General features: G+C 40.1%; 1 protein-coding gene across 5 annotated transcripts in view; it reads right to left on the reverse strand.

Moving 5' to 3' along the window:
• The window catches only part of OSBPL1A (oxysterol binding protein like 1A), a 75,758-nt gene that overhangs the window by 11,604 nt on the left and 39,509 nt on the right, over positions 1–24,645 (reverse strand). For 4 of the 5 annotated variants that reach the window (XM_083869604.1, XM_083869607.1, XM_083869605.1 and 1 more), the window contains 6 exons: positions 17,794–17,956; positions 10,760–10,916; positions 5,821–5,896; positions 4,141–4,275; positions 1,297–1,394; positions 434–616 (listed from right to left, as the gene is read on the reverse strand). In XM_083869604.1, coding sequence (XP_083725730.1) covers positions 434–616; positions 1,297–1,394; positions 4,141–4,275; positions 5,821–5,896; positions 10,760–10,916; positions 17,794–17,956 — 812 coding nt within the window. Of the gene's footprint in view, positions 1–433; positions 617–1,296; positions 1,395–4,140; positions 4,276–5,820; positions 5,897–10,759; positions 10,917–14,533; positions 14,638–17,793; positions 17,957–24,645 lie in introns of those variants that run through there. The other variant, XM_083869606.1, reaches the window with a different exon arrangement.

A 24,645-nucleotide genomic window follows, 5' to 3' on the forward strand; every position in this document is an offset into this window, starting at 1 on the left:
GTCAGTCCTTCAATAAGCCATCATCATGCCAAGTCTTGAAACGGGCATGGCAATAACTCAGGAAACCCAAGGAATTTATTAAACTATTGCTACTGATTTTATCAGTTCCTTGAAAGAGTCACTTTGGTGCAGCCACTTAGCATGGAAAGACACGAGGAAAGCCAGCAGGACTCAGGCAAGCTGGCTTTAGCAGAACTGATGTCCAGGCCCTTGAAGAACATCCAGGTCCAGGGCCCCACTGGTGCTATTAGCAGCATGTATGGGGAAATGCAGTTCCTTCCACCTTCCCATCCCCTCCTCCCCACAGTGATCTGCCCTCAGACTTCAGGATGTGGGTGTTGGACACCTCCATTCTTAAGCTGTGAGACTCTCATGCACTCTAATCATCAAGGATGAGGCAATGTACCCCTTCAATTATCACTGATCCACTTACTCAAGGAGCTCCAAAGTCATTGTGCCTTTTGGTTCTGCTTCCACGCTCTTGCCCCAAAATTTGAGTTTAGGATAAATTGATCCATGAAACACAAAATCATTATTTAAGCCTTCAGCATAGAAAGCACTGATTGGTGGATGATGGCTGACTTGCTCTGAGAGAAGTCTAAATCCAAGATCATCTCTGCAAAATAAAGATAACCAAACCATGTACCAAGTGTAGTGAAGCTGCAGTTGTTTTCCCTGAGGTGAAAGGGATAATTGGACCCATGCACAGTTGCTGTATTCACTGCAAGAGTTAATTAAAAGCCTAGGCTAAACTGAAAAGATAACTAAAACATAGAACATCCTCATTTTAAATAAGGACTTAATGTAAAAAAGAAACAAGAACTACCAGGTCTGATGAGGCAATATAGTTACTTTTGATACTGATCTCTTTCTTAAATCTTCACCTAAACACAGGCCAAAATATTAATTGAAAGAAAAATCTGCCTTAGGTACAGCTACACATTAATAGACCTATTTTGCTTATTAGGTACTCTGAACACTCCTGTACGCTCTCCTTATGTACCGCACACATTTTTCATTCATAAGGTTTCAGGGAAGGAAATAATTTTTGTAAATAAAACTTGCTTTTTTACCTAGAAAATTTCATTTGCCTGCTCTGAATTGAAAGGTTAAGTAGTTTCTCTTCATTGAAAGGTGAATTGGTGAACATCAACATGCATTGCATGCACCTGCAGCAGCTGCGAGGAGAATGGCTGGAAGCTTATGAGCTGAAGTGCCGTCTGCAAGCCAGCTAACAAATCTAATGAAACATCTCTTCCATGGAATACCTCCCTCCAGTGCAGCTCTGTTCATTACCTGATCAGTTCATAGGTCTCTCCAAGCAGTGGGTTGAATGGCTTCCCAGTACGTTCCCACTGTGAGGCTACAGCAGACACAGCAAATGCAGCAACACACTGCTCAGAAGAGTAAGGTCACAGAGTTAATCAACAGTAGCCATGGTGTTACAGATTATCAAAATATTTTATTAGACAGGTGTCCTGGTTTCTGCTGGGATAGAGCTAATTTTCTCCCTAGTAGCTGGTACAGTGCTGTTTTGGATTTAGAATGAGAATAATGCTGATAACTCACTGATGTTTTAGTTGTTGCTAAGCGATGTCTTGCAATAAAGTCAAGGACTTTTCAACTTCTTATACCACCCCACCAAGCTGGGGGGAACAAGAAGTTGTGAAGGGACACAGCTGGGAGAGCTGACACATTGACCAAGGGGATGTTCCATGCCATATGACATCATGCTCAGTATATAAATAACCTAAGGAGGGAAAGAAACCTGGCCAGGGCCTGCTGCTGCTTGGAAACTGCCTGGACATTGGTCAGTGGGCAGAGTAACTGCACTGTGCATCACTTGTTTTGTACATTCAAATGTACAGAATTTCTTCTCCTTGCCCCCACTCTCCAGTTCTATTCCCTACCCCATGGAGGAGGTGGGGGGAATTAGGGTGAGCGAGTGGCTGTCTGCTATTGTAGCTGCCTGCTGGCCTAAACTGTGACAGTTCTGGTTCTGTACAAACTTCCACAACCTGGGTCACCTGCACCTGACTTAATGTGCATCTCTGGATAGCTGCTTGTCATCCAGGTCATCCTAAATCACCTCCAGCAGGACTACTTCCCTCAGGTACTGATACCTTTCTCCAAGGTGCTCCACTTGTCTGGGTGACATATAACATCTCCCTTGAAGGAATATCTTTCCTTCACACCTGACATGAGTCACCTCCACGATGACTTGTGTCTCTTTTCCAATCATTCTGTCACTGCCCCCTTTCCTAGAAAGGAATCCTACCTGCTTGGCTTCCTTACCCTCCAATTCCAGACAACTGGCTCTATTGTTACCCCAGCACTGGAGCAGGCTGGTGATAAGGTGTTCACCTGGATGACAGCCAAAATCTTTTTATGCATCTCACAACTCATTCAAGGACAGGGTTAGGGTGGGTACTGCCTCATTTATGAATTCTTCATCTTCCTCCTCCCCAGTCAGCAGCTACCTCTCCTCTTCCTCCTGTTCTCTCATGACAGCCCTGCTTCAGAGTTGTCTATCTTGTCTACATCTTTCTCCTGCTCCCTCTTGGAAGGGACTCCTTCATCCCTTACAAAATGAGCCGACTTTTGCTTCCAACACTTCCTCTTGTGTACAGGGGGGGTACTGACTAATTAAACAGGGCTAATTAGGCCTGGCCCAGGCCCCCCCACCTTGCAGTGATTTGTGTCACTCTAGAAGTGCCAGCGTGACAGCATACTTTTTCCAAACATTTTGTTAATTTTTCAAGATTCTGCACTTGCTCTAGGAGTGAAATTTCAAAATGTTGGAGATGCCCACTATCCTAGTGCTTACCCATACTATTCCACATACCCTGCCACTCACAGCTTTCCAGCCTTGGGGCAGATCTCTGGCTGTTATCCACTAATAGTTCTTTTACCATAAACAAGACCTGAAACACATTCAAGAGATGCAGCAAAGGAACAAGTGGATTTGATATCCTGATGAAATTTAAAAATCTCAATAGTTAATTAGCCTAGAGGAGAAGGGGATGATGCAAGGAAGGTATCTCCTGCACGGATTGGCTCTCTGATGAGAAAAGGCAGAAGGTGTAACTATAAATGGTTTCCAATAGATGGCTCCCAAAGTGTGGAAATGCTGGCAAAACTGAGTACAAATACCAGCTCAGACTTCTATCATATCATAAGACAGTGTTACAAAGTACAACAAAATGTTAACTTTAACCCAGCCCCCAGAGGTGATAAACAGCACAGCAGGGAACATATACAGCAAGTTACATGTTGCATAACCCAACTCCAAGAACATTCACAGCAGCTCTGAGAGTAAATAAATCAACACTGCAACTGGAGACTATCCAACCAATATCATAACTGCTTATAATGAATTTGCTTTATTATGCTCTGGTCAGATTCATTGTTATCTCAACCCCTCAGGCTCTGCTCCTTTTAGGGTGCCATAAAGGACTGCTGTGGTTTAACCCAGCAGGATAAACACCACACATTTGCTCACTCACCCCCCTCTCCAACCCAAATGAGATGGGGGTTACATTGTGGGGATAAAAAAGGTAATATCAGTGGGTTGAGGTAAAGGCAAGGGAAAATAATAATGATAAAAGAATCACAATCATCAAAACAAGTAATGCACAGCACAATGGCTCACCACCACTGACTGATACCCACCCCATCAGAGCCTGAGCAGCAGCCCCCAGACAGCTTTCCATTAGTTTATGTACTGAGCTTGACACCATATGGTATGGAATATCCCTCTAGACAGTTGGGGCCAGCTGTCCCAGCTCTGCCCCCATCCTAGCTTCTTGTGTACCTCAGCCTCCTTGCTGGTGGGGTGGCACACAAGGAGCAGAAAGTCTTTAATTTACTGTAAACACAGTTTGAGCACAACTAAAACATCAGTGTGTTACCAACATTATTCTCATTCTAAATCCAAAATACAGCACCATACCAGCTTCTAGGAAGAAACTGAACTCTATCCATGTGAAAACCAGGACAATAAACAAAACTAGTTAATGAATAAGAGAGCCCAACATGCAGCAAGTTACAGGAGCACCTCCTACAATGAGACCATCTATTAGGAAGAAAAATCCCACAACATTCACCAAGAGCTCACATGAACTAGCCAAGCCAACGTACCTGCATTCTCTCTGTTGTGCTGGAAAGTGAGCTGGCTTTGTGGATGAGGTATGTGTGCTCCATGTACTCCGTGAGTCGCTGCAGGAAGCTCAGGGGCTCGTTGAATATAACAGGCATTGTGATCTTTGACAACTCCTGATGCACAAATGAAATTCGTGTTGGAAGTTGAATGATTAGATACACTGACCCGCAGTAACCCAAGTGTAATTGGCTTATTACAAAAATAAATGATGCTCTTAGTGCTAATGCAAGGTGCTTGACCTGGCTCTGCTAATACTGAAAGGACAAAACCCTTATGAGCTTGATAAGCAGAGCTGTGATGATGTTAAGGCTACTTTTAAAACAAAAAGAAAACCAAACATCAAACTTCCTATCAATTACTGCATTAGGAACGTGACATGAAACAATGGAAAGAAATATAAAGAACCCTTTTAAAGACTACGTTATTTATTACTCCATAAATAGATATTGACCATCTAATTACTTAAACATATCTTTTTTTGGAGGCAGGTGGACAAGTGGGGAGGAGGAGAATGAGAAAGGGCAGTGAAACACAGTGGTACAAGAATAAAAAGAGGGATTCTGTATTCTGACGAGAAGACGGGGTTTGTAACGAATAAGAATTTAAAGAAAGCCCTACAGTTTGGATGCTGTTTGTTCTCTCTCTCCATTTTTGAAAAGCATGCCCTCTGAATGCATAACATAACAGTTTAAACTGCCTGCAGCAGCAAATGAAAAGGGTGCAAGTATGACTCCTGGCCAAGGGTGAGGCAAATAGCACCATCCTGAGCCATAACAGCAGCACCTGGCACCAGGAGCCTTGGCAGATGCTTATACAAAGCCACTGCAAGTTCTGCTGCCCTCCCACAACTACAACTTCTCTGCATAAATTGCGGCAAAGCAGAATTAAGACCCCTTTTTCCTGCACACACCTTATGCAAGGCAGGCTTTCAAACTGTTCTTTGTATTTTATAACACTTTTCCAGGAAAGACACTGGGAGAAGCCTCAAACACTTCACATCAACTCAGGAGATTCGGAGGGGCTGATGCAGGCATTCCCCAGCATTTCCACACCTCACTGCTTGGTGCTGCTCCGAACTACACCAAGGGGAGGAGGAGAAAACAACAGCAACAAAACCCACAAACCTTTCCTTCTATAGATTACTGTTAGGGACTGACAGAGGTTTATCAGCAGCAAATATTTTCAGCCTATTGTAGGATCTAATGGAGAGAAGAACTCTTCTCAATTCACACCTAGCTGGAAGCAGATTAGGTGCCAACCAGCTAACTCTGATGTGGTAGCCATCTGGTCAGTAACACCATGGAAGGGGAGAGACTCAGATATTAAGGGGGAGGGACAAAAGCAAAATGAAAGTGGTTGTTTTGTTTTTTTCCACAGTCAAAATAAATTTAAAAAACCCCACATGAAGTACTTAAAGGGCTCAAAGTCAAAAGAAGATGCTTTTACTGAAATAATATTGCTCTGACCAAGTCTTACTTTATGAAGTTGTGAAAGCAAATAAAGCATAAGCATCCAATTAAACAAACTAAAACAAACCAACCCCAAAAACAAATGAAAAAAACACATCCAAAAGACCTCTTCTCCCAAACAAGTTTTCATTTGGGCCTCAAATAAAACAATCACTCCCCATTTTTTATCATAGCTTTCTGATTACCTACCATGCCAATGCACTTTCTTAAGATACTCCAGATACTGAAGTCATTTCTGGAAAACATTGGAGATGGTAAGCTTGTTCTGTGGAAAGGAAGATGGAAAAAAACCCGAAGTAAAAAAAAAAGTTTTCTAATTTTGCTAATACTAGCCATGACTAAGAAAGGCAAATGCCCATTTATGAAAATAACAATTTCCTAAATTTTATATTAAAAACCACGAGGGAATGACAGTGCTACTTTGAAGCACTTAAACTGTTTACCTGCATAGAAACATGAATTCCTCTAAAACCAGAACCATTAATTTTGTGTAACACCAGAGGAAGAGAATGTCTACAGCAGTCATCAGAACATTTTTCACAATGGCACCATTAAGATACTTAGTTGTGTCTTTGTGAAAAAATGGAAGCAAACCAAATAGGTACATAGGTCTGAACAGATCTGAGTTAAACAGTGGGGCTGTTTTGGAGTTTTTCTGCTAGTCAGTCACCTTTATACTGACAATGAAGGGCCACAACATTTATGGCCTATATTAAAACCAGGCCTTAGGAACAATGGAAAAAAGCAGCATCATTAAAGGAGAGCAAACAGAGCAGCCTGTTCTACAGGGGGCTGACATATCCTGAAACAAGTCATAAGCATCCTTTCAAGCACCAGCATTTAGGCTGAGAACACAGTGTGCATTTCTCAGCCTTATGGGAAATCAAGTACAAGAGTTTCTTCAGTTTTCTTACGGCTACTGAGCAGCTCAACTGCTAATCCAATTTACTTCTAGAAAGGCATAAATATTGCTCAAAGTCCTTTGTCCACAATACAAATCCATTTTTGGACCACAAAGCTATTGCCAATGACCAAAATTCACAATTTTTCTGTTCTCATCAAGAGATAAAGATTACCTAGAGCTCACTCAAACTGCATGAACTATTGAAGTTTCAAAGTTTAGTTAACTCTAAATTATTGTGTTGCCCTCCTAACCAAGGTTGTCTTGCCTCTGCTCAAGGTAGCTAAAGCAATCTTTTCCAGAGAGTGTGAACATGCTTCCTTCTCCACCCCACCTTTTCGATAAGCAGAAACACTGCCTAGAGAAAAAAAATTACTGTTTGTTTCAGTAGCCCTACTTGCTGTGTTACCTCCCCTACTTACCTGCCACTGGAATACCTTTACCAGGGCTGATGCTTTAGTTTTCAGGAAGAACATAACTAAAAATTGTTCCTTAAAATCAAACAAGCCCCACCCCATCAAAACCCCAGTCATGTATCTGATGTCCTCATGGTAGCAAACTATTGTGTTAGCAAGTAGCTACAAGCCCAATCAGCTCCCCTGCAGAGGATGAGTGAGTAGGAGGATTTGTTTTAATTTACCAACATACCACCACTGACTCTCTATTTTGACTTTTCAATGAGACAAAAATGTTTCGTGAAACAGATCATCCTGAATAATATTAAGTATAAAATACTTCTGTGGATGTTTTGATACAAATGTCCAGGAGAGGACAGTGTCCACCAACTATTCAGTCTTACCTTCACTTACAATGTTAACTTGTTTTTCCTGTGTATCCTTTAATGCAGACAGTCAGCAGAGTGGATATTTGTGCTCAAGTAAGCCCTTCTGCACGTCTAACACATTAACCCTTAGTTTGCTGAAGTATACACAGGAATTGCTTTCTTTACATACTAAAACTTACATTTTCATTAAAGTTAATCTGCCCTTTTGTTCAATTTGTTTAATCACTTGAAAGTTGGCATTCAGTTTCAGCCACTCATCCATATTTATTGCCTATATCAGTCAAACTGCTATGGGAGCCAGTTCTCTCCTTCCTCTAGCACACACACATACAGAAAAAAGACAAAGCCTTTTTAAGCCACTGAGGAAGATCCCAGGGACACGTAAGGACATGACAGGCAGCCAAGACTTCAGGCCTAATAACCTTGACATACTGCCTGTAATTAAACAAAAGGGTTTTGAAGGCAACCATTTCCCTCCAGATGTCAATTTCGAAAACAACTCAGGAAGTTAATTTTAGCTTTAAGTGACAAAAACATCTGCTGGAATTTCTGTGCAACAGAACAGATGAGATGTATTTAGGATCCTTTACTTAAACAAAAACACTTGTCCAAAGCATGAGCTATTACACATCAACTGCTACAGGCATCTTGTGGGGAAGGGGACACATGGAGTGAAAAAGGCATGTTTAGCTTGCTTTTCATGCCAACCTGAACAAACAATCTCCTGGTTCCCATGAAGCTGAACACCAACATGTTTGCATTCTGAAAGGCCTCCAGTGCAGGGACCAAAGGGAAAGCTGACAACAAAACTCAGCAACAAGAGGGAAACAGCAGTAACAAGTGGATGTAAAATGTTGGCACTTAATACAGAACATTTTTATGCAATGGAGTTTTTGGGGGTTTGATTGGAATTTTTTGAGGGGTGGGGGGCTTTTTTGCCCTTTTTTTTTTTAGCTTTGGCTCAGATTAAAAAATTCCCTCTTAAAAATAAGTGATTTGAATGTTTCCCAATTATTTACTGTACTATTCTATCTCTCAAATCCTCTCCCAAGAAGTGTAACAAAAAATTAAGTCCACTCTCAAAACACTCTGTGAACAATCAGCAGGATGCAAACTACATTAAAAACAAAACAAAACAACCCACCCCAGAATAAAGGAGCAGATGATATGTGGTACTGGCTTCATCTATCTATATATGTAGTTCTCAACACTTTTAATTCCTTGGAACCAACAGATTTATTCCTACATTTCCAAACCGAAAGCACGTATGCTCCCCTGTCAAGCAAAAACCACCCTCCACTTCTGTGTGGAAAATTCTTAACCACTCAAATAATATTTGAGGTGCAGCTTAGAGCTCAGGTTGTCTAGATGAAGACAGGAAATAATCTTACTTAAACTGCTTGCTAAACAGTGTCAGGTAATCTCATGTGCAACCTAAAGACAAACTGCAAATCCTCTATTCATCTGAAGGTACCAAGATTTTAAGCAAAAAAAAATAATCTGACCTATTTTCTAAGTGACTTGTTTCCATGTAGTTAACACAACTGGAAGTTTAAAAAAAGCTGTAAGCAAACTCAAGGGTGTAAGGATGGAATTAAGATATGTCAGAACACTTTGAACTCCTAACTTTCCATAACACCAAGAAGTTACAATTTTTGCTCTGAAAAGAACACAGGTGGCATCACAGGCAGTGCTTATTTGACCACATGCACACAGTTAGAACCAGCCCCCAGACAAAACAGGCACAAATTGGAGCCAGTAGCTCCAGCCAGGTAACACAGTTCTGAAATCACACGAAACAGATGCTGTACCAGGCCAAATGTGGCTACTACCAAACAGCCTCAGAAAAGAGGCTAAAAATACCACACATCTCCCATCCCTTGAGAAGGTTCTCTTGGAGATAAAGTTTAAATTGTTTAAATTTAAACTTCAAATTTAAAGTTTAACCCCATAAAATACAGCCATATATTCTACAGCCATTTAGTCACATGAAATATGGCAATACATTCTTATCTAAATGCAAAATAGATTTAAAAAAGGTTCCACTTTTCTTTAGCAGCAAATTATTAGCCAATTTATGCACCCATTTTACTCCAGCACCCTATGCTCTCTTTACTACTAGAAGACAGGTGGTTCAGAGAAACAACTGAGGCAGATGTATTTGCTTATTACTTCTCATTCTTCTTTATAAAATCAGGAGCTCTGAAATGCTCCTCCAGTCACCTGCTCCCTGCAGCACTGTGTAGCATTACAAGAAGTTGCCAAGTAACTCCTTTTTTATAGTAAATGGAAGAGTAATTCCTGTTAAAACTCCTCAATACAATGCAAGTCAACATGCGCCATCATTTTCATGTTGATTATGTACTACATCCTCTCTCCTCACTGTTTCCAAAACAGTGAAGGCAATTCAGACGTCCACCTTCACCTACTGCTTCCTCCCCCCTCCTGAACTTCCTGCTCTAATTAGGGAAGGCACTTGGCCAAGGCCATAAATACCATCTTGCTACCAGCACAAGAGCAAAGCAATACACTTAGTCAGCTGCTTTATGTTATCTCCCCAAAACACCTATTACTCCACCCAAGCCCTCATTTGCTTCAGTCGTTTTCTAGTATGAGACACACACAGGTTGACCCTTGAAACATTAGGTCTGATGCTACCAACTCACTTCAACAATTAGAGCAATTTACCTATTTAACATACCAAGTAACTAAAGCCTTTCTAGCTTCTTTCTGTAAAATTAAACATTATTTTCCTGTTTTTACAGAAATGTGGTGTCCCCATCATCATCCTGTACGTCCAAAACACTTCCAGAATAGTCTCTGAAACATACTGAAGTCTGGCTTTATCTGTAGCACAAATGTTATATTGCCCTTTCACTGAAACTGGAGAATAGTGGTGTCTGTTACATCTCATTAACTCCAGACCTATTGTCCTCCTTTATCAGCAAGGAAACAAACAAAAATGGATCATTTGACAACACAAAATAAGCACATAAAACATGGATGAGACTTTTAGAATAAGACTCCCTTTGTTCACATTTGAGTTGCTGATGCCAGGCTAGCAATATTTTTCATTCATTCCTGATACCAACACAAGGATCAAATAACTCGAAATTAAAGAGGCAATAGGAGGTATAGGTCATTAAAGATAAATGAAGGAATTAAAATCCACATAGATTTCAATAAGATCTAATAAAAAACAAGTGTGTCCATTTTTAAACAGCACATTATATTTTGTTTTTAGTTATTTAGATTGCATCATCAAGATGCGAAGGGGCACACCAGCCTTGGAGAAACAGTCTTTATAAAATCATAACACAACCAATAACTTGCCAATCACCCCTAGCAAAGTTTTAAAAATTTTCTGTTAGCTTTTCAGAGATTCCTGTTGTCTCTTACGATTAATGCACATCATAAAACTTTAAGAATGGACAACATCCTACCTGTGCTTTTTGATTCCGTTTGACAGCGACTCCCCACTGCCACACACCTTTTCTTCAGACATACTTGCAGTTATTGTATCTTTTGTATCCATGCTGTCCTCTAACGAGTAGGCTGCCGTTGTTTCAAACCCACTTAATGATTTTTCAGATTCCGAATCTGCAAAAGAGCAGGTGCATGTTAATGAATCTACTGCCTGTGCTGGACTTCAGTCACTAACAGATCTCCCCGCCTTGTACAAAACTGAAACCTAAGTAGCCTACTGTGTCCTGATGACAGAATCCATTTGGTAAGTAACTAGTGCTGCCAGAGAATGCTGCAGCCCCAGCATCTAGATATAAAGAAATTGCACAATAAGCAATACATTAAGAATCCTCTATCAAACTGAGCCAAAATCTGGCATATTTATTAAACTGAAACTACTAGACCTTTCTTAGGACAAGTGCCAGTGACATAGAGATGCCAGTACCCTACCAAACAAACAGGTACCTTGAGTAATGACTCCTTCTTCAGTTAAGTCTAAGTTCTTAAGACTCTCAGTGCTGTTCACCAGCCTTCACTTCCCAACTCACTGAACAAGTATCAAAGAACAGGAGGATGCATCATATGATTAACACGAATGACGTAGGTCCCAGCAAAGTCTAAGTGATAAGCTCACCAATCAACAAGATAAACTTCGTACTGTGGAAGATAGGTTAATAGTACAATCCATATCACATCTCAAACTAATCCCAACATCAACAACAACACCTTCTTTCCAACCAGTGTTTTGGTCAGGTAGTGCTTGTCCAGATCTAGAGAAGAGACAGTCTTGCCCCACATCAGAAGGTACAAATTTCCTAGCAAAGGCTGTATTTTTGTGTTAGGTTTTCTTTCAAACCTGACAAGATTGTCAAAGGACTATCCAATTGCAAGTTCCAGGAAGTGAGGGAACAACTCAAGACATCAACTTCTACCTAATTTGAAAAATTCTCTAGCAGAAACCAGGTACCACACTGAATGATAAACAGTTTAATGCAAGCCTCACTGCTTCTGAAAAACGCAGACCCAATCTACAGTAGACATTATTCCTGCCATGTACTGCTTCCAGCATATGCTGTTACTCTTGGCTGCAAAACCCCAGAGAAATAATTTCAAAATTAGCCATTCTCTCATACACTCATTCTAATTCAAATCCAGTAATCAAAATCTGCTGAAATAGCAGCCAGTCCAAAAGAATATCTTGCTCACAGCTGTCTACTGCCAGGTGCTTTCTTGTTTTGTCTTTAAAAAGCTATGCCAGTAACTTCTCCAGAACATGTAAATTGTAACATTGCTTTGCTGAAGGGTATACATATATATATATAGATAGATAGATAGATAGATAGATAGATAGATATAGTGATAGGAGAACTTTCTACCATTCAGATTTCATAAGGGTCAGGAAAAGGACAGAATCCTGATAAATGGATGGCTGTGTCACAATGTCTCCAACCTTTCTAGAAAGAGAGATCTAGAAGCATAAGGAGATCTTTCCTTTCATTTAAAACATCCATGCCTATCCTCATCAAGACAGTACTGAAATTAAGCCAGTTGCTAGGGAATGAAAAGAACTGCCAGCTGGTGCTGAGGATATGTTAAAGAAGTGGACTGGCACTCCAGAGAATCTTCTCACAATTCTCCCCAAATTTGTCAGTCTAGTTCTGTGCCAAGTTATGATATAACATATCAAAGCATTAGTTTGGTGGGTACTATATTTAACAAGTAGGGTAAGGAAAAGCATTTTTTCTTGGGACAACTTTGTTACATAAAATACAGATTTGTCCAGAGATTCTAAACCCAGCTACCCAGGAAAACATGGTTTCCTGCATATCCAAATACTGCAGAGGAAGAGACACTGTAGGGGTGTAACACAGCTTGGGCATCAGCTTCCTGACCACACAACAAGCTATAAATCCCCTTGAGGTATGTATTCCACCTCTCTTTTGAAAGAGCTGCCCAACTGTGCCAACAGTTATCGTGCCAAGAAAAGCATGAAGCCAACCCAGTAACATAAAGGAAAGTCTGGCTCCTATAGGGTCTTTTCTTCTCTTGTACCATCCAGGACTGTCTTGCTTTCAGACAAGAGTCATAGCATGCAAATTCCTTCAATCTGAGTTTCTGCAACAGACCCAGAACTCCAGAGGAGAAATGCAAGGGCAGATAAGGTTCACCAGAACTGCCTATCACTCTTGGATATGCTTCTTGGTATAACAAAGATTTTTAAATATGTCACACGTTCAGTTCTCTTTATGCTAGCCTTATAGTGCCAAGAGATGATTCTTCTGGACTGAGCTCTGCACCTGCAAACATCTCCAGAACTGCAGACACTGACCAGACAGCCTTCCCCAGGGAACCTGACTTACCTCATGCAAGAAGACCATGCAATACAAGAAGAAACAGTAGAAGAATGAAACATAACTGTTTTAAGAAATTGCTCCCTAGAGAAACCTCACCCACTTTCCTGAGAAACAGAGAAAGTACATCTACAACAGCTCCTGCCATCAAAGATCTCAGTCTCCAACCCCTTAACCTCAGCTACCTCCTCTAACCCCATGAACTTTGCAAGCCTTGAGAGTTAGTTAGTGTCAGAGTGAACAAGCCTAGTATTGTATTGTGAGCACAAATCAACAGGCAACTCAAACTGAGCTTTTCCCTGTGCACTTGCAGCGAACTCTTTTCTGAATTAAGATTTGCATACTCCCCCGTCACTGCAAAAAAAGATTTATATTCACAAGTTTCTACAGAGCAGCTGTCAAACAGATGACTAGGAGAAAAAGAGGGTTTTTTTTTTAATTGAACTTAAGGAGTTGTGGGCTGAGGAGGAGGGAGAAGGAATAAGAATCCCTGTTCAGAAGCCAATATTTTAAAGTGATCTCTGAGACAAGACCAGGCTGACTAGGAAGCTCTCTAGCTCATGAAACCTGAAAGAGTAACAGTACAAACACCAGCTACATTTTGCAAGAATGAGAGAGCAGGGGAAAACAGCAGAAGCAATGACAGAAACTTAACTCAAGGGACCTCATTTCCTATTGCTACAACTGGTAAGTCTTCAGATGCAGATAGAAAGTTTGGCCAATGTTTTTGATTAACAAATAAACCTGAGAAATATAGTGCTTAACCATTGGCACTGCTGAGTTTCAATTCTGACCAGGTGTTTCCCATCCCTCTGAGACGCCTGATTTCATTCTTTTAACTCTATTCAAGGCAAGAAGTGACAGGCAGCAATGTTCTCAGAGAGGCTGCGAAGTATTTTTGGTACATGTTCAAAAAAAGCTACTTGACAAACTACTCTGAACATGGAAGGAAGGGCAAGAGGTTTCTATGCTTTTTGCACCATTTTTACTTTTAAGTGATCTGATTACTGGAGACAAACTAGGAAACAAGCAAAAGCAAAGGATGTAGTCTGCTACTTCTTGTACCATTTAGGAGAGCTATTTAAAACACAGCATGCAGTAGTGGTAGAGACCAGCAGAAGCTGTACTATGACAGGTTAGCTTCAGTATACTTAAATATTCCTGTAGCTGAATAACTGCTTTTATTGCAAGATTGCATCTATGCAAAGCCATCCATAACCCTCTCAACACACACAAAAATTCTGTTTGTTGAAAACCCCCAGCTCTCAGATAAAACCTGTTTAAAAGAGGAAAACAAAGGCAGATCTAAACTCTTCCCAAACTGGATGCACAATTTGCGTATGAGAAGGGATTCTTATCTGAAAGGCAAAAATCAAGTACCTCTACCCTTTAATTCATTACCTGCTTAGCCATTTTTCAGGACTGTGGATGTTCTCTGCATTCCTATTCCATTTTCATATGCTCCTCAGGTCGGTATTAATCAAAGCTAATAACTTCTCCAGCTCTCTAGGAGATGGCATTGGTCTTTTTGAATTTCGCTACTTGTTCAGTGCTCCTGCCCTTCCCCAGAGCCCTCCTGTTCCGCCCCACCCTGCTTTAAACATAGAAGAGTTGGACACATGTTAAGCATTCAATCCTGAAAGTGAGAGCTGCAGCACTCTGTGTGGTATCAAGTTTAATTACACATTTCCACCCCTCCCATGATGAGAGGATCAGCACACTGGGAAGCGCTGTCAACTGACCTACGGCTATCACAGTTCAGATTAGTAACACCCTTAACTTTGCTCTTCTCAACACTGGATATCATGCTTTGGTAAGACAAATAACTTCCATTTTCTGTAGGTTCTTCCTTTAATTTCTCTCTCATTCCAGGGATTTAGGAATTATTGCAACAGTGAAAAGCTACTGACAACAGCATATCACTTGAAGATAAAAAGAAAGGAAACTTCAGAAAACAAACTCCAATTTCAGTAAGTAATCTTACTACATTGCAAACATTTTCCTCACTCCAGTTTTGGAAAAGGAAGAGGATATTTCTGTAACTCTGGCCACAATTTCTACAAACAGAACCACACACCACAGACTTCAACAGTGAACAATTCAGTCTATGCCAACACTAGCAGGTAGCATGGCTCAGGCTGGAGCAGATTTGCAAGAGGAACAGATGGTGCTGAAGACTTGACAATCAAACCAGATCCGTTTCTAGTGCTGTTCTCTTCAGATCTGCTCTTACTCTGCTGCCATGGACTGAGTGTCCAATAGGAACTGGACTATATCTTCTGATTCAGCTTCATTCAGGAGCAATCTGATTGTACTACAATGTGAACCAGAGCATGGCAAATGGGGACAAGTAGTTGCTGCAGTGAATACATCCCTTTTGATACACCTCTTCCTCAAAAACCTGCTTGAAAATTGCTCTGAATTGTCTCATTAGTGATACTTCTGTTGAGAATAAACAAAAAATGTCTTTTATACAGACAAAATTCTTTTAAAAAAACCCCCAAAAACCCAAAACAAAACGCAGCAGTGGCATCTTCTTTCAACCCATCAAGGCAAAACTAACAATTCTTCAGCACAAAGTGCAAGCCTACTTATGCAACACTCTCACTTCTAAACTCACTCCTACAGCAGTGATTTAAAAATTCATAGAACTGCAAGCAGAAAAAGATGGCATCCTGATGGATGGCATCCTGAAGGAAAAAATACTCTTAGTAGTGGCATTTTCCCACTGACAGACATTGTAACTTGTTATATCACCCTGTTAAAATACATTGGTGTTTGCTTAATCTCCTATACAACCTGGAAAGGTAATTCATGAACGTGGATATTTGTCCAAAATCAATATAATTTAATGCTATCAATTTGCAAATCAAGTTAAGCAAAAGCTTTGCACACAGCTGTAGCAATTTAGATTTCCAGAAACAAAAAAAACCCCTCTCCTCAAACCATACCAACAAAAACCTAATTCCTTTTATGCTTAAAATGAAAGCAGTAACATGTATTCAGCAGTCACGAAAATACATCATAGTTCCCTTTTTCTAGCCACCTCCCCATCCCTGCCCTCTTCAGAGACAGAAAGGACCCTAATCTCTGCAAAGCACTAAATGTGAACAAACTAGAGAAGACAATCTAACACCAGTCTGATTAAATTGATGGCCAGCCAAGAAAGTAAGACTATCCCAAAAAAATATTTAAAATGCAATTAAGATGAATTATGTCAAGCAATTTTTCCCAAAGAAGAAAGAAGTCACGTTTGGTTTTTTTAAAGTATGCTTGTATGCATATGCACTCAGCAAGTTTCATGATTTTATGAATCCACTTGATACAATTTGTTTGTAGCTTACAAAGACAAAACTACCACCTCTGACAACAGGAGAGGGGGCTTTGGACACTTTCATTCAACAGTATTTAGAGATCAGGTCAGTTATGAGATGTATGGACTAGTTCTTTAAAGATTAATATTTTCTCATATGCACAAAGCAAGCCCAGCCTGAGAGACTACATTCCAAAAGCATCAGATAAAGAACTATTCTCTGCCTAGTTGACAACCAAAAGAGCCTGAAGCCTTTCAGCAGAATTCTTGCTTTGGTTCCAGAGGAAGAACCTGTTTTAGTGTTCCTCAGTCTCTTCTACTTGAAAGCTTGATAAATTTGCTGCTGTGCCAAACAGCAAAGTCTGCTTCACAAAGTTGATCTGCTGTGCTCCTGTGCGCAGACTTGCTTTGCCTGCTTTTTTCACGGCTTAAGTTTCTCACTACAGAACACCTATCAAGGAGTCTGGGAACACTGCTTTTCTCATCTGTCAGAAGCATCAGACAGTTCAGTTCACAGAAAAAGTAACCCCATACTTGCTAGTGAAGTTTGCCATCACAACCCAATCGTCTGCTATGGTTAGATTATGTTCACCTTCAAGTTTTTCCAGATCCTTCATAGTTGTAGACAGGTGTGTGCTGCCAGATCACCCAGTCTGAGCTGCTACTGAGCTACACTATGTACAGCCTCCCTATACGAATGCATGTTGTAATCATATCAGGCAGCTAAGAATCTTCCAAAATCACTATTGGCATGTTCTGCATATGAAATTATGAAAGATACTAAACTGAAGAACAGATCGGGAAAGAAAAGACGTTTAATAAATGCATGCCAGATTTTAATTCATCCTTTTCTTTCATGTTTAACACTTCAGGTATACAAAATTGAAAGAGAATAAGCCTTTCTTATCATCATTATCCCTCAAAACTAGGGATTTTTATAGTCTGATCTTAAGAACAGAACAAAGGAAAAAGCACACACCACCATGGACAAAGCAAGTCAGAAGGGTACAAGATACAGTTACCTCTCTCAAAATAGGAGTCTTATGTTTTGCTGTTTAAAACAAGAGTGTAGACTCCCAAGCAGAGACCTTTCATTTCTGTCCTGTGGTTTTCTAACCTTTGGTCATGCTAAGGTGAAGCAATACAATCCTGCAGGTGAGCTCTGGCAAATTTTTAGAGCCCTGCTCATAAACTACATCAAGCATACTCCTAAAATTAGGTCCATGTTAGAAAGGCAGAGATTTCACTTGAAGTGAGACTGCTCCCACCTTCTTCCCCCACCCCACCTGTCCCCAAGGCATTCACTACACACATTCTACTCGCTCACGTTCTGGACATCATCACTTACCTGAAACAGCATCATAGAACTGCTCTTCACTGAGGATGCTGAGAGGAGGAGATCCCTTAACCAGAGACTGCTCTAGTTCATGGTGTTCAGTAGCGAGTGTCTCTAATGCTTCTGACAAGATCTTGTTTTTCTCCTGCTCATGCTCCAGTTTCAAATTCCTCACCTATAAGTAGATACATGTATGAATAAAATCTCATCTCTCTGAAGAATGTGTAGCTGGAAGCTATTCAGAAAATAGACTCTAATGAATAAATAACTAGCAAACAGCTGGAACTGAAACCACATGGATTAATGAGAATATTACAGTACTTGTGTGATGACAATCAGGTTGTTAGTCAGCATTTTTAGTAGCTGAAGAATCTGACACGTAAGATCTGACAGTATCAATCACAATTTCATAAGTGAATTCAAGCCAGATGACTATACCTTAAAACTGAGGGGAAATATTTATGCTTTTACTTGGATGACCTTAACTACAGAGTCAGTGATCAGTTTCTACATGCACCAAGCTCCTTCTACTAGTCTGCTCCAATTTAGGCCAAGCAGCATCATCTAAATTGAATTACAGAGCAAATGTGAATGCCAGCTACAAATAACTGCAACTGAACTATGAGCTGAAAACATTTAACCCTGAAGATTACAGGAAGAGGTTCAGAAAGAGATTCCTCCAGTAACTGACTTAACGTTGATATAAACAGCCTTCCCTCTGAACTCCCTGAAGTGAGGAGCCAGAAGTTAACAAAAAGAGAAGCCCAGCCACCAGATGGTGGACCTTTTTTAAACCCCACACATGCAATGGGTTCCAGACCAGATAATGTTACCCATGTTTTGAGTTCAGTACTAGTAATGGGAAAGCAACATGTCCTTCCTAATTTTTTTTTCTTTTTTTTTTTACTGGTGCTTCCCTGCCTTCTCTGTCTGCCAGCAGAGGGGAGAGGGCTGTAACTGAAGGCTCAGAAATGACCACTTCTCCCAGCCCAGCAAGGCTTTAGTGTGCTACCTCTCCTTCAGCCCTAAACCATTGAATTTTTCCCTTCCAGTCAACCCTTTCTCCCTTCCAGTCCCTTTTTAAAAGCATCCCCAAACCCTGCCCTGTCCTCCAGTTTACTCTTAAAGGTCAGTTTACAACACTAACTCCCCTTCCACTAAGAACATGCAAGGACATGACAATTAATCTCTTGGAACAGTTACAGGGACAACTTACACATATACCAGCATTACTTTTTTGAATCTAATTTAAGAACTGTTTGTATATCCTCTCTGGTTACGGTTTACATTAAAGCTTTACTTCGGAGGCTTCAGCCCCCTCAGTTATAACCACTTCTCAAATAGTGGATTCAGAGCTGGGCGCAAAAGAGGCTAGTAAGGAGAAAGTAAAAGAGATTTGCCACTTCCAGAGAAGAGCTTATATGCTGGTGGAAACATATTCTCTAGAGAAAGATTTATAGAAGAAATTTTCACCCCCTCAGTTGTGCCAAATACTAAATCAGCTGTTTTGGCTGCCAGGCTCTGAGTGTAAGGGGAGAATCCAATTAAATGATAATTAAAAGAGTATAAAATTGGGTTGCTAATTAAAAGCAGAAAAACCAGTAAGTCACTTACTGTCTAACAGTTTTACTCTGAACAAAATGAAAAAAGTCTGGACTAGTTACTGTCACTTTCATTTAAAGTTCACTCTGACAGTACCAATGAAGCCAATTATTGCAATGTTTCATACAAATCAGACATGCCACTGCAAAAGATCTGTTATTAGGCAGTTTCTGCTAAATACATTTGGTATGCTGTCAAATAGTTACAGAACCACCCGCTTAGAGAAACAGCATCAGTATTTTACTCTTCTGATACAGACAGGATAGAGGACTGAAAATAAAATGGTACTTTTCATTAAACAGCAAAGTAAAACCAGTTATGAAAATGCTATTTGCAATAATACTGTTTTTGCAGGATTGAATTAGACAACATTATGCTCTAATGCTTTGGTTTGGTAAGTGACTGGAGCTAGTTAAATCTTTATCTAAAACTTCCAGTGAATTGAAGGAAAATCAAAACCAGATGGACCTTTTTACCATCCTTTAGTCACAGTTGTGTGACTAAAGAAACAACACATACAGGCCTAAGACCATGCCTGCTCCAAAAAGGTATTTTCTTGACTTTAAGGTTCCTCTGTCCTATCATAATGTAGAGCTATTCAGAATTGCAGAAGGTGTACTAGAAATAAATACCCTTTTTGTAAAATCAAGTTCCAGATTTACAGTAAGTTTTGCTTTTCTGTTACTCCCAGACCTCCTGGTTGTCAGACACTTACTAGTACAGCAATTATACACCAGTATGTAACCAATTAACACACCAGTAGGTAACGAAACCCCAAAGCTTTTCATCTGTTCCATAAGCAGCACAATGCTAGCTAGAAGCTAAGGAATAAAGAAAATCCACTTCAGTTTGTTGCTTGCAACTGTTGGGATGTTCATTCATAACTGAATAACCTGGTTTTAAAGTAACCTTAATCAATATTTGGGGGCTTGAGATAAAAAGTTATAATATAACATTTTTGTCAACAGTATGGAGCTTATGGGATGGACACACACATTAAGACAGAGTCCAGAGATTGCCCTACCAATCTCTACAGCCTGGCACCTCTACCCTGGTTCTTCCTTGAGGGTTGTTGTCAGGAAACACTGCAATACCACCACATCCTTAAGCACCAAAACAGTTTCACAGTATCAACACGAGAATGAAAAAGGATTTTAACAGGGGTTCTACTAACCTTATTTGATTGATTTTTGCCTGTAGAGAAGCAATACTGGGAGAGATAAAGCTGGCACAACCCTGACATACTCAACAATACAGGAGAAAAAAACCTTGCCTGAAATAAGCAGTTTGTTAGCTTGTTTTTAACACAAAGCAGCTTTAAGAGATACCTCCATTTCGTCAATAATAAAAGTCAAGGTGATGAAGTACACCTCCTAAAACCTACTTGCAGTAAATTGAATGTAAAGGAAGAGTGTTTTGTTTTCTCACAATCACCCACTCTCTTCCCACTTTAACATGAAACATTGCAGGCAGATCAGTGCTGCCTTCAGAGTGTAAGTTTATTGAACAATGTAACTGACCAACTGAGTGATAGGTTTTCCCAAAAATGTAAGCAGCAGATTGCTATTATGCATAGTTTTGCCATGCTCCATTTCTCATTCTCAAGATGCGGTCAATGAACAGGATTCTGAGGTGAATTAGTCCATCTACCTTGCTACTCCATCCACCACCGTTTTTGGAGATGGCATTTCGGCTTCATCCCTTTTGCAAGTTATTTCTTTCCTACTGTGTCTTTCTTCAGTGTTCCAACAAAAAAAAAAAAAAAAAATCTGCAAGATTACAGAAAGAACTTCCAGACTAGTTTTAAAATTTGCTATTAACACAAAGAGTGTAGGATTTATGTAATAAGCAGGAAGAAGAGCACAAAACAACAATGTTGGGAAGCATTTTAGTCTATTAAACCGGATGCAGAGACCACTATTTTTCAGTGAAGTATCACCCGATTTTGTGAACTAAATCATTTTATGAACTGACATAAATATTTATGTAATGTAGTAAATATCACACCAAAATTATGCAGATACCTATGTACACAGTTCTGGAAATCCAGTCTGAGCATGAGGAATTATTGGAAGAATCATTTTATTGACAATCTGAGAAAGGCACAGCTTGTAATACAGCCGTGGTTTCTGTACATTTCATGGTACAGCCTGAGCTGAGAAAGCTGAGCATGGCAAATCGTACTGGGTTCAGCTCCTCACCTTCCAACTATGGAATGGCTGCCACCTATTTAATCCCTGTCACTGGTGTCCACAAGGCCAGTGCTACCAGCAGCATTACAAGCATCCTCTGAGCTTTACACAAAAAGTGAACCCAGCATGAGGCCAGCTGAGTTCCCAATGCCCAGGCCTCCTACCTTATCCTTGTCAGGAGTTGTTCTGCACTACAGCAAATACCTATCAATAAAGCTGGGCTTGCACTCACACCATTAGACAGTGACACTTTAGATCAGTCTTGCTTCCACCTCTAAAGAGAATGGGATTACAGTCAAACTTCAGAATTACTATTTCTGATGGAAACTATCTACCCTTGTCTCACAGAAGTAAATAATCACTCCATCATTATCCTTACAGCTATAGACACAGCTATAACCTCAGACTGAAGTCTTGGTGGTTCTCTGTCAGCATATCTAGGTCAGTTCAACAATCCACTTTTAAAAACATACTTCTCCAGCTGAAGATGTTTGATATCCACGGTCTGGTAACTAGTTTCACTTTTGATTTAATTGAAGGGAAATCTGCTTCCAACAGCTTCCTATAACATTCCTGTAAATGCTACTGTAACATTCGGTGCTGTGAACATTACATTGTGAGTTTAAATAGTAGAAGTGAGTTATTTTGGCAATCAGACTTCTCTTTCTTTTGTTAAAGGAAAGTAACAAACTATTTGCAGATACTCCTATTGCCTTTCCATTTTATGTGAAATATTGCTAAGAACAAGAGCATGGTTTAAAAGTTAACTTATTCATTGTGTACTACTAGCAGAAACTTCACATGTTTATTCCAAAATATCAAAAAAGTTTTCTGTATGTAACAAACACCAGTGCTACTCCATTCTGCACTCTCAGTTTTCCTTAGGTAGGTGGGAGACCAGTAACAAGCACCAAACCACTCATTTTTCTCTTTTTTTATCCCTTTTTTTCTTTTTTAAAGGCTGAAGTCTTAAACTATATCAGCACAGCCTGTAACCAAGGCCTCTCTGTCCATCCTGAAGACATCTTAGTACAATACACAAAATACTTGCTTTGTTTGGTGCTGGATGCTTTTAATTTAAATTAATGCACAACAACAGTGGCACTTCTGTAGGGTAGGAAAGGATCACACCACTCTATGCTTAGCTAATAAAAGATCAACTCAGCAACATGCTATTGCAGCTGCAAATAAACACTAAACCCAACTTATAGCGAGCAGGGCACAGAATAAATACAGACACTTCAATAACACACAGTGCTACATGCTTTCAACGTTAGAACAGTAAATTAAAAGACAGCATACCTTATATTCTGTTTCTCCTGGACTGAGAGAAAAAGGACAGACTTCACAGCACCACAGTGTGATTAAGTTGAATTTTATTTTCAAGCACTCAACTTCAGTGTTAGGAATGACTGCCCAAAACAAGCAGACTTCAGAGGTGTGCTGAAAGGAAGTACCTTTTCTTTCACAAAGAAACCACGAGGGGATCTGAAGGCAGACTCTGCTGGAATGTCAGAACACTGCGTACCAACCCTGCTCTGCAGTAAGCTGAGCACGGGAGGGCTGCCCGTGACACCGCCTCACTAACATCTCTGACGACTCAGAACGGAGGGTTTGGTTTTCAAAATTAATGGCTTTGTCCAACTGCCACAGAAATACCATCCTCCCAAAAATGTGATTTCTTATGGGACATTGGCCACACAGCACAGAAATGAGGTGCAAGTTTTCAGTAAGAAAGGAGAGGCTAATCTAACACCTGGCTGGGAATTAACAGATAACCAAGGAATTAGAAAAACACTGCCATAGTGGAACTGGCATTTTTATGTGAACATCTCCTGATGCTTTCTGTAATAAAGCAAATCAAACCTGCCATTTGTTTCACTATTTTTTGCTATTTTTGCAAATAGTTTGCTATTCATATGAAGCTGATAGTTTCCAGGGTCAGCTACTCCAACAAGCCATACTATCCTGAAAGACAGAACTTACAAAGCACTGCATCACAGAAAGCACTGGGGATCCGAAGTGAGAATTCTGTCCCTTCTTTTGTGATTTTCATACTAAATGAAAACCCCTATGAAAAGATCTGAGGCAAAGAGTGGAAACCACAACCTCGATGCAGAGTTTGATATGTACACAGTTTGTCTATTCTAACAAGATCATACAGTTGCAGTTTTGCTGTTAGTACAATACAGTCTCTATTGCTAGTGCCTTCTTGCATAAGCCAGTCCTTTGTGATGTCCAGTTTGAACTAGTGCTGAGTAAATCTGTTAATGTAGAATGAGAACTAAAAAGTTTTATAAAGAGCCAGGCCTGCCTCTGTGTCTTGAGCAATGGAAGAAATGTAAAGACTGAGTATTTTCCTCAAGGTGTATTTGTTTAGAAACAAAACAGTTCTACATATATTGCTAGCTAATTTCAAAGCATGCTACTGCAGCACTAGTTCTACAGGATAGACTTCTATGAAAAGTGCTGTTAAGACTCTCTGCTACCTGGAATAGTACCAAATTGCTGCTTAAGCTGCTACTGAAGTGGAAACTGAAACCGGTTACTCTCAAAGAGAACTCACTCCAAAAATTCTCATAGTTTTAACCATACTTGAACTTCAAGGCAGGATGCTTCCCAGAAAGAAAACAAATTTTAGAAAAGGATTGATTTTTACCTCTACTCATGGGACTTAGCTCCCACTAAGCACACATTAGTGTATGATATGAATATGTATAATCCTGCTTTTCTCTTGACCTTCCACCCCCAAAAAGCAGGAACAGTTCTAGTTTCAGAATGTCTCTGTGCAAGTATGCCTCAGGTATTTGAGGCACTAGATAAAGGAATGACTGATTTACCAATACCCCTAATGGCACATCAAAAAACTGTGTGACAGCTCACATTGAAACAACAAAGTGCTCCCAAACAGATGCAATCAATTTCATGAACACATCCCCAGATTCCTAAAGCATGTAAATATTTTACACAAAACTTTCAGAGTTCTGATCTGTTTACACACAGGCCCTTCTACAAAGAACCTCTTGCTGACTCACTACTCCCCAGCACCATCAAGCACAAGGGACTTGTG

This window comes from Zosterops lateralis, assembly GCF_965231275.1.
Source record: "Zosterops lateralis genome assembly, chromosome: 1".
Lineage (NCBI taxonomy): Eukaryota > Metazoa > Chordata > Aves > Passeriformes > Zosteropidae > Zosterops > Zosterops lateralis.